The sequence below is a fragment of the Zootoca vivipara genome, chromosome 6 (genome assembly GCF_965207765.1).
Source record: "Zootoca vivipara chromosome 6, rZooViv2.hap1.1, whole genome shotgun sequence".
NCBI classification, from domain to species: domain Eukaryota; kingdom Metazoa; phylum Chordata; class Lepidosauria; order Squamata; family Lacertidae; genus Zootoca; species Zootoca vivipara.
The window spans coordinates 88386562-88403846 of NC_142589.1; the positions used below are offsets into that span (position 1 = coordinate 88386562).

General features: G+C 45.3%; 1 protein-coding gene across 1 annotated transcript; it reads right to left on the bottom strand.

Annotated features, from left to right (window-relative positions):
• Positions 1-2195: 2195 nt before the first annotated feature.
• LOC118086062 (uncharacterized) lies at positions 2196-16694 on the bottom strand. The gene is made up of 6 exons (XM_088672967.1): positions 16524-16694; positions 9698-9834; positions 7704-7983; positions 5989-6170; positions 4729-4787; positions 2196-3181 (listed from the first exon to the last, which is right to left on the bottom strand). The coding sequence occupies exons 1-6, from the start codon at positions 16615-16617 to the stop codon at positions 2986-2988; spliced, it is 948 nt and encodes a 315-aa protein (XP_088529093.1). The 5' UTR covers positions 16618-16694; the 3' UTR covers positions 2196-2985.
• Between the last annotated feature and the right edge of the window lie 591 nt (positions 16695-17285).

Consider the following 17285-nt stretch of genomic DNA (forward strand, 5'->3'; position numbering starts at 1 on the left):
TACTTCAGACATCCAGTGATCTACTGGTTGATCACGATCTACCTGTTGGACATGCCTGTCATAGTCCATTCAAGACTTAATTAACACTTATATCTAAAACCTATTATATTAAAAAAGAGAAAGACAACAAAGAAATATCAACAAATCCTTTTCTACAACCTCTATATGCTTCCAAATCTTATTTTATTCTAATGGAGAACCTTGTAGTGTCCACGTCTGGCTCTGCGTGCTCGGAGGTTTTATGACTAGAGGTGCATAGAATGACGAGGAAGCAGGAGAAGAAGCATTGTTTTGCTCCCAAAAAGGAAACAGACTCTGTGTCACACTTCCAAAGCACTCCTTTTCTCACTTGAGCTGTTGTGGTTTTTGCAACCAATCGCTCTTCCCAGGGAACTGTAGTTCCAGGAGAAGGATCGTCAAACAACCGTTGGCCCTTCGGTGCGGTGTGGCGTGGCTGCCGACTTCCGATCCAGAAAAGCGATGGAAATAGCTTGTGCGCACGCGCAAGCGTCATTTCCGGTGTACTTCTGGGTCGGGGGAGGCTTCTGCACATGCGCACAAGCTATTTCCGGTGCTTTCCGGGTCAGGAGTGTGCCAGAAATAGCGCATGCTCCCCCACCCTCCAGCCCACCACGCAATCGGCATGGCGGGCATCCAGTCTGAAGCTGGGTAAGTTTGGGGACCCCTGGTATAGGGTGATGACTTTTTCATTTTTTCTCTCAAAAATTATTTCCTGTAGCACAAATGGATGAACTTTTGTCTATTAATGACTAAAATGAGGTATATTCCATTGAAATATTTAAAAAAAGGTTACGCACAAACCGTTTTTAATTTTTTTGTATGCCGTTTTACCATTTCATAAAATTGCATTAACAATTCTATATATATTTCGTATCAAATTTGGACACAACACCACATTCCACAATGGGGAGTGTTCTTAGCAACATAGGGTATACAAATGTCACACCTGCGCAAGGTAAAAACCCCTTTTTGGGACCTCAAAACTCAGCCAGCAGACCCTGCCGGACATGCTGGGAAAAGAACCTACAGGAGAGGTAGCAAAACATCGTCCTCTAGCGGCGTGTATACTGTTACTGCAGCTAAAAAAAGCTTCCCCCGTGTGTTTGATGACCCTATATAATGTTGTATATATGTGACTCTAAAGCTTGGGTTCGATTTTATATCTGCTTACAGTGACTTCAAAAATGGTCAATAAACTGATACTGTAAATAAATTTTTTAAAATCATTTTGTGCGTGAGGTTTTTTTAAAATAAAATCTCTTTGAAAGTAAGATTTTATCTAATCTTTAATGAAAGCTCATCAAATTATGATACAGGGAAATGAGGTTGTAAAAAAGTCATCACTATGTACCATCGAGCCTTTCGCTCTCTACCATCTCAGAGGGAGCACTTGAAGGGGGAGGGTCTCACCTGACAGCTTCACTTGGCATCACTGAATGGAGCCTCTGTTGCCAGGGGCAGTCTACCTTTCGCAAGCACATACCTACAAGGGCGCTGGGATATCGCCTTCAGGCTCTGCTGGTGGGTTTCCTGGAAAGCGTTTGGTTGGGCCACTGTGGGAAATATGGGTGGATCTTTGGCCTGCTTCAACAAACTTGCTTCTCGCCAGGTTTTTAAAGGGTCTATAAGGCTGTGTTTCTGAACTCGCTGAGGCTTAGTACAGAATAGAAATGTACTGCGCTGGGATGCCCAGGCAGCAAGGCCTGAATGCGGCTACAGTTCTTAGTTAAATTCCTTATTCTTTTATGGTGTTTTATTCCGCTGGACCTGTATTTTAAGTATTGTATATTGACTGTTAAAACCCCATATCAGTTGCTTTTATTGTTCATGTAGAGAATCATGCAGAATTTCTGGTTTAATATGCTGGCTGTTTGCCGTAATAAACCTTGACTTGACTTGACTTGACTTGAATGCCTTCACCTGAACTCAGAAGGACTTATTTCCAAGTAGACATGCAAAGGTTTGCCCTGCTAATTTAAAAATATTTTGGAAAACGATCTCCCTGGTAAGTGTATGTCTGTGTATAGTGGAACAGCGAAAGCAGTAATGGCTTTATTTTCTACCCTTTAGAAAAAGACTCAGATCCTTGGTAATATTCATGGAGTCCCATTGATTTCAAGCTTCACTTAATGTGGATCCAATGGATGGGTTTGCTTCTGGTGACACAGACTTTGCAAACTCAGGAAAAGTTTATTGTAAGATATTTCTGCAAGACACAGTGTTCTCAAACAAGGGATCTGGGGACAAGAGACACACAGTCCACATGCAGCTATAGACCGCTGTCGGACAAACGCTGGCATAAAATAAAACCAAAATAAATAAACCACAAGCATATGAATGTCTGGCAGGTATAACTATAACATAGGCATAATGGTTAAACAATGAAGGAGTACAAAATATGGACCCAGTTATACCAAAGGAAAGTTATTAAAGCATTAATATGCCCTGAGTCACTATTTCAGGCATATTTGATCATAGGTTGGGGGGGGGGGAACGTCCTTGGTCATGTCCCTCCTTGCTTACAGAGGAAATAAAGTAAGCCCAAGCAGGTCCTAAACCATCCTTTTCCCTTATTAATTTTCCCAGCAGGACAATATCCCAAGCAGTAAGCTTGGCCCTGTCTAAACTTCTCCCCAAAATGTGCAATGGTCATTCTAGCTCAGGCACCCCCAAGCTGCGGCCCTCCAGATGTTTTGGCCTACAACTCCCATGATCCCTAGCTAACAGGACCAGTGGTCAGGGATGATGGGAATTGTAGTCCAAAACATCTGGAGGGCCGAAGTTTGGGGATGCCTGTTCTAGCTGCTTATAAGCAGGTGCACTATCAAGTCTTGAAGGTTGAAATAACTGAAACGTCCCCCCCCCAAAAAACCCCCACATTTATTCATATATTCGCCACCTCTTGACAAACTACGTACATCTGGGGGAGACGCTGGCAAGCAGAATCCTCCTCCCTTTGGCTTGTTAAATGAAACTTCGTGTTTTGGGGGGCGCCTGCTCCAAACCCTTTAGGACCCCGCATTTGCAAGCTTGGATGGCAAAGACGGTGCGCAGCTCCCCGCTTCGGCTCCGGAAGGTATTTGTCTCGTATTGGTGAGGAATGCAGGAGCTGGAGATATCTTCGCCCCAGACAAGGCACTTGCCTTCGCTATGCGGGTCCCTGTGTTGATAAACAAAGCAGTGGGCAGTGAGAGCCAACGCCAGGCTAGGGCATCCTGTTATACCAACCTGGCTCCTTCCAGGTGTTGTAAGACTGCAACTCTACATGGGTTGAGGCTCCCGCTGGTGCAAAACACCAAGTCCAGACTGCTGGGGGGAGACAGGCGATCCCCGGCATGCAACTTGCTGGCTCCATCTGGTACACAGGCTGAGACCCTCCCTGGTGCATGCTCTAGATATCTCCCGCTTGGACTACTGCAATGCGCTCTACGTGGGGCTACCTTTGAAGGTGACCCAGAAACTACAACGAATCCAGAATGTGGCAGCTAGACTGGTGACTGGGAGCAGCCGCCGTGACCATATAGCACCAGTCCTGAAAGACCTACATTGGCTCCCAGTACGTTTCCGAGCACAATTCAAAGTGTTGGTGCTCACCTTTAAAGCCTTAAACGGCCTCGGCCCAGTATGCCTGAAGGAGCGTCTCCACCCCCATCGTCCAGCCCAGACACTGAGGTCCAGCTCCAAGGGCCGTCTGGCGGTTCCCTCCCAGCAAGAAGGGAGGTTGCAGGGAACCAGGCAGAGGGCCTTCTCAGTGGTGGCCCCCGTCCTGTGGAGCACCCTCCCACCCTATGTCAAGGAAATAAACAATTATCTGACTTTTAGAAGACATCTGAAGGCAGCCCTGTTGAGGGAAGTTTTGATGTCTGGTGTTTTATCACATTATTATTATTATTATTATTATTATTATTATTATTATTATTATTAATAATTTTGTTGGGAGCTGCCCAGAGTGGCTGGGGAAGCCCAGGCAGAAGGGCGGGGTATAAATAATAAATTGTTGTTACTGCTGCTGCTGCTGCTGTTGTCAAAAGCTTGCAGCGGTTGTCCCTACTCTTCTGGGCCAGGGTCAAAGATAGCAATGCTTCTGGTTACCAAATGCTGGAGAGCAGAGGAGGGAGAGATCATCTTGGTTGGCCGCTGTGAGATAAGGATGCTGGACTTTGATGGGCCATTGGTCTCATCCAGCAGGCTCTTCTTCTTATGTTCAAGGTTCCAAGATCACCATGTTTAGCGCACATATAATTATGTAACTTTTTTATGTACTTTATAATTATATACAAATCTTTGGCACAGGTTTGGAGGGGTGTTCCCAATGTTGGGGTTCATAGTTCATAATCCCCAGCAAGCACAAGTGTGGATGAGCCCAGCATTTTGTGGGGGGGGGGAGCCTGGGTGAATGACCCACTTTGCAACTCTAGAAACCTCCCTGGGGCATCTCTTTCCCCCCAGTCTGTCACCCAATCCACAGGCAATAAACCGGCTGCTGTCAATCAGTGGGGAAATTAACAGGAACAATCTATTTGGATTCAGCTCTCAGTTGTTGCCATTGTGTGTGTGTGTGTGTGTGATCTCCTATGCTTGCACAGTGCACACCCTCCCCTTAGAGCACTTTGTGGGCATGCATTTAGAACTGCAATTGTCATGTGTGTTTTTTTTGGATGTGCAGCTAGCACCTGTGCTCACACCTTTTGGGGCAGCTGTGCTTACCTTAGCAGGCAGGGGCTTCCAGGGGGACATTGGCCTAAGCACCTTCCCACATCAATTTCCTGGAAGATTTGAAACACAAAAGAAGAAGGGGAAATCACTTGCCAGTCTCCCACTGTCTTGGCAGGATGGTGGGAATTCAAAAGGATATGTGTAATTCACAAATACACCTTCTAGGAAACACCCCCCCACACACACACACAAAATGAAGAAGGCAAACACAGCTTGTCTTTGCAACAGGAAACCGGGGGGGGGGGGGCACATTTAGCCAAACATCATATTCCCAGAGAAGTTATTATTTTGGAGTTTTATCGCTGCAGAAAACAGCACACAGAAAAGGAGAGCCCTTAAAAGTTGAGCACGTACTAACACCAAACTGGGAGGGGTAGCTCAGAAGATAAAATCCAGATACAAGCTGACTTTAGCAGGTTGGGGGATTGGGCCCAGACGAACAAAAATGAATTTCAACAGGGACAAATGTAAGGTCCCGCACTTAAAAATAAACAGATGCACAATAATAGGATGTTGGGGGGGAGGCACCTGGCTTGACAGCAGGACGTGCAAAAATGATCTAGGGGTTTTAGTCAACCGTGAGCTTAACGTGAGCCAACAGCAAGATGCAGCGGCAAAAAAGGCGAATGCAATTCTATGCTAGCATGGCGTCCAAATCAAGGGAAGTAATAGTATCCCACTCTATTCTGAGCTCCCCTGTTTAAGAGGGATATTGACAAGCTGGAAGGTGTGCAGAGGAGGGCGACCAAGATATTTGAAGATGGCTCTCATATCTCCTCTCAGTCTACTGTTTTCCAGGCTAAACATACCCAGCTCCTTCAACCTTCAACCAGTCAAGGGTCTGGAAACCAAGCCTGATGAGGAACGGTTGAAGGAGCTGGGTATGTTTAGCCTGGAAAACAGGAGACTGAGAGGAGATATGAGAGCCATCTTCAAATATCTTAAGGGCTGTTCTTTTGCCTTGGTCAAACCACACCTGGAATACTGTGTCCAATTCTGGGCACCACAATTTAAGAAGGATGTTGACAAGCTGGAAGGTGTGCAGAGGTGGGTGTCTGAGATGATTTAGGGTCTGGAAAGCAAGCCTGATGAGGAACGGTTGAGGGAGTTGGATAGGTTTAGCCTAGAGAGGAGGAGACTTGCTTTCCTTTATCATCTTGGTTAGCTGATGGGAGCTGATGGGAGTTGGGAGTCCACCCAATAAACGTGAGCGGGCTTTGCAACGGAAGCAGGAAGAAGTGGCACCCGCACCTTAATCAGCTCCAGCTTTTCTCCCGCAGAGTTGAGCACCACTTCATAGTAGGATTCCACGTGGGAGACCCGGTAACAGGGCTCCCTCAGCTGGCAGCTCCCTAGGATCTGGACCGCACGGTGCCCATTTGGGGTCTTCATCAGAACGGAGTCGAAATCCGTAGGCAGGCAGAAAAGCCCCTCTGGGGGGGAAAGGAGGGTTCCCACCATTACAAACAGGGCCAGATTTATGTATAAGCTAAGCAAGCTGTAGCTTAGGGCAGGCACCCCCAAACTTCGGCCCTCCAGATGTTTTGGACTACAATTCCCATCTTCCCCGACCACTGGTGGTCCTGTTAGCTAGGGATCATGGGAGTTGTAGGCCAAAACATCTGGAGGGCCGCAGTTTGGGGATGCCTGGCTTAGGGCCCCACGCTCTTGGGGGCCCCCAAAAAAATTAAAGGGGAGAAAAACTGTATGTACATTTCCAAAATATAATATAAAAAGCAAATAAAACAAAACCTATATACAGCAATAGTGTTTTTGTGTTGTGTAGGCTTCTAGGATGTAAGTCATGGGCCCCGCCTGCTAGCCTGCTCCCTGAAATATCACTGGTTTGATCATTTCTATATCAATTACTTTGATAAAGTACATATTTTGTTATGTGCAAATGGCTTTAGGTACTTATTAGGTCCATAAATTACCATAAAGCATATATTCAACACAAAAAACAGCGACAAATTGTTGTTGACAAAGGACAGCAGGACATATAAAGGGCCCCATTACCTTCAGTAGCTTAGGGCCTCATCAAACCTAAATCTGGCCCTAAACCTGAAGGAAATAAAGTTCATTTCGACTGTGTTTCTTGAGCTTTCTTTCCTTCAGGTTTAGGGCCAGATTTAGGTTTGATGAAGGTAATGGGGCCCTTTATATGTCCAACTGTCATAGAATCATAGAATCATCGAGTTGGAAGAGACCACAAGGGCCATCCAGTCCAACCCCCTGCCAAGCAGGAAACACCATCAAAGCATTCTTGACATATGCCTGTCAAGCCTCTGCTTAAAGACCTCCAAAGAAGGAGACTCCACCACACTCCTTGGTAGCAAATTCCACTGCCGAACAGCTCTTACTGTCAGGAAGTTCTTCCTAATGTTTAGGTGGAATCTTCTTTCTTGTAGTTTGAATCCCTTGCTCCGTGTCCGCTTCTCTGGAGCAGCAGAAAACAACCTTTCTCCCTCCTCTATATGACATCCTTTTATATATTTGAACATGGCTATCTTATCACCCCTTAACCTTCATTGTCCATTGTCAACAACAAATTGTCGCTGTTTTTTGTATTGAATATATATGCTCTATGGTAATTTATGGACCTAATAGGTATCTAAAGCCATTTGCACATGTTGCCCTGCAACCAGTCCATGCAAAATGTAGGCAGCAGGTGTCAAGGAAATAAACAACTATCTGACACCTGAAGGCAGCCCTGTTCAGGAAAGTTTTTAATGTTTGATGTTTTATTGTGTTTTTAATATTCTGTTGGGAGCCGCCCAGAGTGGCTGGGGAAACCCAGCCAGATGGGCGGCGTATAAATAAGAAATTATTATTATTATTATTATTATTATTATTATTATTATTATTATTATTATGCCCTATCGATTTCCCCGGCAGATGACATCAATTGCTCCTGCTCTGAAAAGGGTCCCGGAGCTCCAATCCACAATACCTTTGCCTCACATTACCTTTGGGCTGTTCTGGATTGGAACACCTGCCGACGTCCAATGTCTGTTCCAGAGGGGAGTCTGGGAAGAAGGTTTTCAGAGACGGCAGCCGGAGACATTCTGATGGGCTAGCGTTGCACTGGCAGCTCTCAATGACCTCCACCTGTCGAACGCCTTCCAGAAGCAGGAACTCCTGCACCCGGATGCTGCTGGGCTCGCAGCGGTAATTCGCCGGGCAGGAATGCTCCAACCTGGTGGAGGGTTCGGATCCTGCGAGAGAGCTGGGGAGCCTCTCCTGTAGCTGGAAGGAAGAGTAAGAAGAAGAAAGGGGGGGAAAGCTAAGCTTTTTGGGTATTATATGCAATTAACAGCAGGGGAGAAATTATAGAATTGGGATTTAAAATTTACAGCATGTTATACTGGACCATAAAGAAGGCTGATCGCTGAAGAATTGATGCTTTTGAATTATGGCGCAGGAGGAGACTCTTGAGAGTCCCATGGACTACAAAAAGATCAAACCTCTCCATTCTGAAGGAAATCAGCCCTGAGTGCTCACTGGAAGGACAGATCGTGAAGCTGAGGCTCCAATACTTTGGCCACCTCATGAGAAGAGAAGACTCCCTGGAAAAGACCCTGATGTTGGGAAAGATGGAGGGCACTAGGAGAAGGGGACGTCAGAGGACAAGATGGTTGGACAGTGTTCTCGAAGCTACGAACATGAGTTTGACCAAACTGCGGGAGGCAGTGCAAGACAGGAGTGCCTGGCGTGCTATGGTCCATGGGGTCACGAAGAGTCGGACACGACTAAACGACTAAACGACAACAATACGTTGAAAGAAAACTATGTGAAAATGATGTACCATATTTAACACCCAGTAAACTAGCAAACAGGTATAATACAGGGTCAAATACATGTTGGAAATGTAAGGAAAAAGAAGACAACTTTTAATCATATGTGGTGGACGTGTAAGGTACTAAAAGAATTTTGGGAAATGATATATAATGAACTGGAAAAAAAACCTTTTTCTTAAAAACCTGAGGCCTTTCTTTTAGGAATCCCAGGTGCCGAAATCCCAAGGGAGCAGAAAAGATTATTTGTGTATGTGACCACGGCTGTGCAAATGTTATTGGCCCGGAGATGGAAAGAAGATAAAGTCCCAACCAGAGAAGAATGGCAGATCAAGTTGATGGACTTATTCCAAAATGGCAAAAAATGACCGGAAGAATCAGAAATCGGGAAGACCAAAATTTTAATCAGGGGGAAATTTATAGTGACCTTAAAAACCATTGTAAACAGTTAAAATCATTAATAGGATTGGAATAACACTTGTAGTTCAATGGTGAATTTTGGACATAACGGAGACGTAGAAGATTTGGATTGTATTGTAAAAGATGCAGGAGGAAATGGCAAAACAATAGGACCCACAAAGGGGACGAGCGAAGTCCAGGAGAGTCTATAGAACCTTGTTTTTTATGTTGTATGTTGGATATGTGATTGTAAAACTTTAGTTTGAGAAACCAAATGAGGAAGAAGAAGAAGAAGAAGAAGAAGAAGAAGAAGAAGAAGAAGAAGAAGAAGAAGAAGAAGAAGAAGAAGAAGAAGAGGAGGAGGAGGAGGAGGAGGAGGAGGAGGAGGAGGAGGAGGAGAAGAAGAAGAAGAAGAAGAAGAAGAAGAAGAAGAAGAAGAAGAAGAAGAAGAAGAAGAAGAAGAAGAAGAAGAAGAAGAAGAAGAAGAAGAAGAAGAAGAAGATATTCCGCAAGGCAGTGGAGGTTTAGGGTCAGTCCCAGCTCTCTTCCAACAAACTACAGTTCTCAGGGTTCTTTGATGTGCTTCAAATGTATGGCGTTTACACAGCTGTCGAGTATCAGCGAGGATCACGCCCCTGCCCTGATATTCTCCTTTAGTTTCTTTAGTTGCTAGAATTCCACTGAGGAGGAGGAAAATGGTCAGCCAGGGACCAGTGTCCACTGGCTTCCTGTGCTCTTAAAATAAAAAACAGACCCCGTACCCGTACCCTTTTGGCTTTGAGGAAGTCCAGCATGGAGGTTTGTCGGGAGATGCCGGCGAAACCTGATGCGCGCTTTCTTGGAGTAACACCACAGTGCGCCTGGCAGGTGCCCAGGTCGAAGCTCACCGGGCTGCCAGAGAGATCTGGGTAGAAAAACAAAGGAAAGGATGTTTGTATAATAATAATAATACCTTTATTGTCAATGTACAACCTGTGAACTATGAAATTAACCGAGCCTCCCTCCCCACCCCCCAAACACTCAATCTCATTGCACTCTGTGTGCTTGTCGCACAACAACCTCAAAAGGCAGTTGCACTAAATTATTTTCCGTTCAGCAGTCTAACAGCCCACGGATAGAAACTGTTTTTTAGCCTGTTGGTACGACTGATTATAGAATCATAGAATCATAGGGTTGGAAGAGACCACAAGGGCCATCCAGTCCAACCCCCTGCCAAGCAGGAAACACCACCAAAGCATTCTTGACAGATGCCTGTCAAGCCTCTGCTTAAAGACCTCCAAAGAAGGAGACTCCACCACACTCCTTGGTAGCAAATTCCACTGCCAAACAGCTCTTACTGTCAGGAAGTTCTTCCTAATGTTTAATGTAGCTTGCCAAAGCTGGTCAAAGGCACTCTTTGCCATGGAGAACCCTTAGGCCTCTAGCAGCAAAGATGTATCGGCTGTTAACCAGAAGGTGGGTGATATGAGACAACCCAGAAACACCTGCAGGCAGGATTCCTGCATTTGCGGGGGGTTGGACTAGATGACCCTCGGGTCCCTTCCAACTCTACAAGTTTATGATTCTATGAAAGAATGCCCCCCCCCGCCAAGCTACACACCAGGTCCTTCAGAGGAGGTACAGCCCCATCCAGAACAAGTGACTTGCCTATCTCCCAGACACACACACACACACACACACACACACACACACACACCACCTATCTTCCAAAGACTCCAGCGCAGTTTATTTTCTGTGCTAACATCTGGTGGCCTCGCTCCAGCAGTTGCGAGCTCTTTTTAAAAATCCGTATTTTCAGCAGAAAGCAAAGCCACACATTAACGGCATTTCGGAACATTGTTTTATAGCGCTGCCCTGAATTGCTTCCACCCTTCCCCTTAATTACTTGGTCAGATTTGTAAACAAAAAAAACCCCATAAAAATTAGGAAGAAAACTGCACATTCCTTAGCCGTTTTTTTTTTCCACCTCCTTCACAACAAACTGAAAGAGCAGCCTTGGAAGCAAGAAAACCTTTATTCAGAGATGTCCTTGCAAGCTCATCTCTGCTCCCCAGCCCCCCCCCATCTGATCCTTTTGTCTATTTGACACTCTACAGATTAGGTCTCCCACCGGTTTGCTAATCTAATACCTGGTCCTGGTTTCACACCCTATTAACACAGCTGACAGTGAAAGGAATGGTGAATAGTCGTCACAAACTGGTCTTAGGTGAAATGTCTGAATGCTTGGTTTTTTGTTTTTGTTTTAAACTATTTTTTATTTGTTGTACATCTTTTATTTTAACCTTGTCTTTCAACCAAAGCGCATTTCTTCCCCAAAGAAACCTGGGAACTATAGTTTGACCGTCGTTTAATAGGCGCAATATGGGTATTGACGCAGCACTCAGTTGAACTACAGAACTCACTAACTCAGGAAGCCGTGGCTTGGTTCAGACCCTCCAAGTGCCCCTATTTTCCTTTTCTTTAATAAACATTTTTATTAGATTTTCTAATTTAAAATACCTAATCCATCTTCCAATTATACAAATTATAAAAACATCAATTAAACATTTTCCCAAATCTTCTGCCAAATTATACAAATTTATCAACTTCCCATGCTCCAGACTCAGAAGGCCCCTGGCCCAATGTTTAATGTTTTGTTATGTTTTTGTACGTTTGAAGTCGCCCAGAGTGGCTGGGGCAACCCAGTCAGATGGTTGGGGTATAATAACAATAATAACAATAACAATAACAATAATAATGGAATTGATGCTTTTGAATTATGGTGCTGGAGGAGACTCTTGAGAGTCCCATGGACTGCAAGAAGATCAAACCTATCCATTCTGAAGGAAATCAGCCCTGAGTGCTCCCTGGAAGGACAGATCGTGAAGCTGAGGCTCCAATACTTTGGCCACCTCATGAGAAGAGAAGACTCCCTGGAAAAGACCCTGGTGTTGGGAAAGATGGAGGGCACAAGGAGAAGGGGACGACAGAGGACGGGATGGTTGGACAGTGTTCTCGAAGCTACCAACATGAGTTTGACCAAACTGAGGGAGGCAGTGCAAGACAGGAGTGCCTGGCATGCTCTGGTCCATGGGGTCACGAAGAGTCGGACACGACTAAACGACTAAACAACAACAACAATAATAATAATGGAATAGAAGCAAGGAGAAGAAGCTATGGCTTCTGGGATCCGGTGAGATCATGCCAGAATCTGGAAGCAGCAGCCATGCGATCCCAGAAAGCAAGGTTCAGTGGAGCGTCAGTGGGAGGCAGTGAAATGAGTCACCCCTGAAGGGTGGCGCTGTCACTGTGGTCTAAACCACTGAGCCTCTTGGGCTTGCCGATCAGAAGGTCGGCGGTTCGAATCCCCGCGAAGGAGTGAGCTCCCATTGCTCAGTCCCAGCTCCTGCCAACCTAGCAGTTCGAAAGCACGCCCCAAAGTGCAAGTAGATAAATAGGAAGGTAAACAGAGTTTCCATGCGCTCTGGTTTCTGTCACGGTGTCCTGTTGCACCAGAAGTGGTTTAGTCCTGCTGGCCACATGACCTGGGCAGCTCTTTGTGGACAAACGCCGGCTCCCTCGGCCTGAAAGCGAGATGAGCACCGCAACCCCATGGTATATATTCTACATAAAATATTGAGGGTTTTTTTTTGTTGTTGTTTGCTAAACTCCAGCAATATACACCCTAAGTGTGTGCAGAACTCAGCCGGGGAGGCATTGCAAAGCAAAATGTCTGCTGGTAAGGAGATTGTCCCAATTGTCCAGTCATTGGAGGTTTCCCCAAGAGCTTTTCTTGGAGATACAGTGAAGACCTCACTTGGAAAAAACAATATAACTCAGGTGGTTAGGAAAACCCAAAAGAGACTCCATTTCCTCAGGGTCTTGCGGAAGAACAATGTTAAACAACAATTGATGACCTCCTTCTACCTCTATGAATGTCCTCTCTTATTGTAACACAGTGTGGTACGTTGGCTTGACAGCCACGGACAGAAAGTCTTTACCGAGGGTGGTGAACCTGGCGCACGATATCATGGGCTGTCCCCTGAGCCCACTAGATGACATCGCAAGGTATCGTTGCCTTAGGAGAGCAAGAAAAATTCTCAGGGACGATTCAAACCCCAGGCAGCACCTCTTTAATCTTCTATATACTTTTATATCTCCTGCCCAAGGGTAGAAGATTAAAGAGGTGCTGCCCGGTGTTTGAATCGTCCCTGAGAATTTTTCTCGCTCTCCTAAGGCAACAATCCCTTGTGATGTTTGTATCTTGGATTCAAACTACAGTACAAGAAAGAAGGATTCCACCTAGACATTAGCTTATACATAAATCTGGCCCTAGAGGCCTAAGGGTTCTCCATGGCAAAGAGTGCCTTTGACCAGCTTTGGCCAGCTACATTAAACATTAGGAAGAACTTCCTGACAGTAAGAGCTGTTTGGCAGTGGAATTTGCTACCAAGGAGTGTGGTGGAGTCTCCTTCTTTGGAGGTCTTTAAGCAGAGGCTTGACAGACATATGTCAAGAATGCTTTGATGGTGTTTCCTGCTCAGCAGCGGGTTGGACTGGATGGCCCTTGTGGTCTCTTCCAACTCTACGATTCTATGATTCTACGGCCATTTCTCAACAGGGATAGCCTGACCACCGTAGGCACCGGTAAGAAGAAGAAGCAAAGACCACCAGTGTGGAAGCAATGGTTCTTCAACATCAACTTCGTTGGACTGGCCGTATTGTTCGGATGCCTAATTATTGTCTTCCAAAGCAACTACTCTATTCTGAACTTCAAAATAGAAAGCGTAATGGCTGATGGTCAACAAAAGAGGTTTAAAGTCTCTCTCACTCAAGGCAAACCTTTAAAAATGTAGCATAAGCACCGACAACTGGGAAACACTGGCCTGTGTGAGCGCTCCAGTTGGAGAACAGCCTTTACCAAAGGTGTCATGGGCTTTGAAGACACTCGAACTCAGGACACAAAGGAGAAAGGTGCTAAGAGGGAGGCATGCTTGACAAATCCACACCGTGATCAACTCCCACCCAGAAACCTATGTCCCCACTGTGGAAGGACGTGGGGATCCAGATTTGGCCTCTGCAGTCACTTACGGACTCATTGTTAAGACCGTGTTCATGGAAGACAATCTTACTTGGCTACGAGAGATTGCCAAAGAAGTAGAAGTTAAATCTTGGCTGCAGGGAGACACAGGTACAAAGGCTGCCCTTATCTTTTGGACTAGCTCCACCTTCTGGTGGCAAAGAAACACAACATCCCCGATGGCCATAGAGCGGTGATGCCCAAACTTGGCCCTCCAGCTGTTTTGGGACTACAACTCCCTTCATCCCTAGCCACTGGTCCTGTAAGCTAGGGATGGTGGGAGTTGTAGTCCCAAAACAGCTGGAGGGCCAAGTTTGGCCATCACTGGCATAAAAGAATGACAGCCCATCCCTGATCAATTCCTGAACTGGATGAAACTTCTGTTAAGATGACCTTAACAGATCAGAGAAGACGGTCCATTATCTGAGTGTCGACTCAGGACCCTAAACTGTTTTTATATTTAATTCCCATTTTCTTCCATGTATATTATAATGTTCTCTTGTTGCTATGGCTATTGGCTGAGGCGGATAAAGTTTCTATTGATTTATTAACAGATCGGGGACCTCGGCACAGGCTGGCAAAATGAATTTCAGCAGGGACAAAGGTAAGGTCCTGCATTTGGGCAGGAGAACCAAATGTACAAATATAGGATGAGGGGAATGCAAAGATTGCTCCCGCCTCAAAACCCCCACAAACAAACCCAATGAGTCTGAATTCACACCTGGTTCTTAAGACCTGGAGGGGTTGGTGTTTTTCCAGGTTTTTTTGTTTGTTTTTTTGCATTTCTGACATCTGCAATGCAAATGTCAAAGCAACAGCTGGGGGCTCTGACCTTTATACATGATATGTTTCTACTGGTTCTGGATAAGGAAGGTCGAAGGCTTAAAAAGGTCGAGATTCAGACTTTATTGCTATTATAATAATTATAATTTTTTAAAAAGAAAATTCTTCCAAGCACTCTATGGGCCTCTGCATTTGACTCCTCTTTTGCTCTTCTTCCATTTATTTTAAACGAAAATACTGTACAGGAACAGACAAGCAAATGGAATATCACACATATTTAAAGCGCCGGAGTATAAGAGATGCGATTGAAATATTACATGTGCCATCGTTCAAGGCTGCGATCCTATGCGCACTTACCTTTGAGTAAGTCAGTCTGACCCCAGTGTTACCCTCCCCTAAGGCTTTATCCTACAGATATTTAAATGCACTGGTAGATTCCTAATTTTAACGTTGTATTTAATCTGCATTTTAATTGAATTGTTTTTTTATGCTTGCTTTGATATTCTTGCTGTTAGCCACCCTGAGCCCGGTCTTGACTGGGAAGGGCGGGGTATAAATATTATTATTATTATTATTATTATTATTATTATTATTATTATTATTATTATTATGTCCCAGAGAAATTGGCGGGGCTTACTTCCGAGTATAAATGTATAAGCTTGCTCCCAGAAGTAAGCTTCCCCTGACTAGAGGACTGCGGGTGGGGTGGGGGTGGGGGGAGCCTGCTACAAAGCATAGGAAAAAAAGGGGAGGTGGTTTATATAAGTGGGAAACAGTTTACAGTACATATGGTCTGTATGCATCTAAACCAGTGGTTTTATTTTATTTGACTGGTCCATCGATCAATTGATTGCATTTACACCCAAAATTTTCCTCTATGGAGCTCAACGTGGTTTACATAGTTCTCCGCCTTCTTTGTTAATTCCCACAACCCTGTGAGGGAGGTTAGGCGTGGAGCAGGGGTAGGCAACCTAAGGGCCGGGGGCCGGATGTGGCCCAATCGCCTTCTCAACAAACGGTCCGGGAATCAGCGTGTTTTACATGAGTAGAATGTGTGCTTTTATTTAAAATGCATCTCTGGGTTATTTGTGGGGCATAGGAATTCGTTCATTCCCCCCCCCCCAAAAAAATATAGTCCGACCCCCCACAAGATCTGAGGGACAGTGGACTGGCCCACGGCTGAAAAAGGTTGCTGACCCCTGGCGTAGAGTGAGTGGCTGGCCAAAGCTTAAGGGCAGAGTGGGAATTTGAACCCACCTCCACGTTCAACTACTGTACCACGTTAAAAGTGACACCGATTCATGAATCGTTGTATTTTTAAATTCGTAATAATTAACATTTGATGGGCAATATATTTGGCTGATCCTTGCCTGTTCTGGTTTTTTCCCCCTCCCCATATTTTTAATTCATTCATTCACCCCATATTTTCATTAATGTTGGCATTTGTTCATTCATTTTCTTGGGAAGGGGAGAGACTTTCATTTTTCTCTCAAGGCTGTTTCCTTGGTTGCGACCACCTCAAAGCCTTGCGAGCAGTGTTAAAGCCAGAGATCAAATCCATGCTATGCATTTAAGTCCATACAGTCTTCTTTCCATAAAAAAATTTGGGAACTGTAGTTTCGCTAGGCGCAAACTACGGCTCCCCGGAGTGCAGGGTGAAAAAGTGGGATGTTAAAGTTTAAAATGAAACAAGCGAAGGGAACCAGAATAAAGAGTAGCTGGAAGAGAACCTCGCTTTCCGGACGACTCACCGTGTCCAATGTAGACGGACCGCACTTGCCTTTTGCAGCATCCATGCTTGGCAAAGAGGTTTCTTCCTTCGTGGAGCTGGCTGGTGGCTCTCATGCCTAGAGAGTTACAAATCACAACACACAGGTTGTGCCAGCTTAACACCCAGGAAAGCCTTTAAGGGAAACTAAAGGAACGGCTCAGTCAGCAGAGCACGAGGCTCTTAATCCCAAGGTTGTGGGTTTGAGGACCAAGTTGGGCAAAAAAGGGGGATTGGTCTAGAGGACCCTTGTGATCCCTTCCATACAGAGCCGGATTTAGGTTTGATGAGGCCCTAAACTACTGAAGGTAATAAAAGTACTGTGGTACCTTGGTTTACAAACACAGTTGGTTCTGGAAGTCTGTACTTAACCTGAAGCGTACTTAACCCGAAGCCAACTTTCCCATTGAAAGTAATGGAAAGTGGATTAATCTGTTCCAGACAGGTCCGCAGAGTACTTAAACTGAAAATATTCAAACCGAGGTGTACTTAAACCGAGGTATGACTGTAAAGGTAAAGGGACCCCTGACCGTTAGGTCCAGTCGCGGACGACTCTGGGGTTGCGGCGCTCATCTCGAACCGCCGACCTTCCGATCGGCAAGCCCTAGGTTCAGTGGTTTAGACCACAGCGCCACCCGCGTCCCTACTGAAGGTAATGGGGTCCTTTATACATCCAGCTGTCCTTTGTCAACAACAAATTGTCACTGTTTTTTGTGTTGAATATATGCTATATGGTCATTCATGG

Bases quoted from the DNA above. Each gene is read 5' to 3' on its own strand.
- LOC118086062 (XM_088672967.1), bottom strand. From the start codon at position 16,617: ATGAGAGCCACCAGCCAGCTCCACGAAGGAAGAAACCTCTTTGCCAAG. The intron at 9,835-16,523 runs GTGAGTCGTCCG...TTTTCTACCCAG, and splicing joins GTCCGTCTACATTGGACACG to ATCTCTCTGGCAGCCCGGTG. The intron at 7,984-9,697 runs GTACGGGTACGG...TCTTCCTTCCAG, and splicing joins ACTTCCTCAAAGCCAAAAGG to CTACAGGAGAGGCTCCCCAG.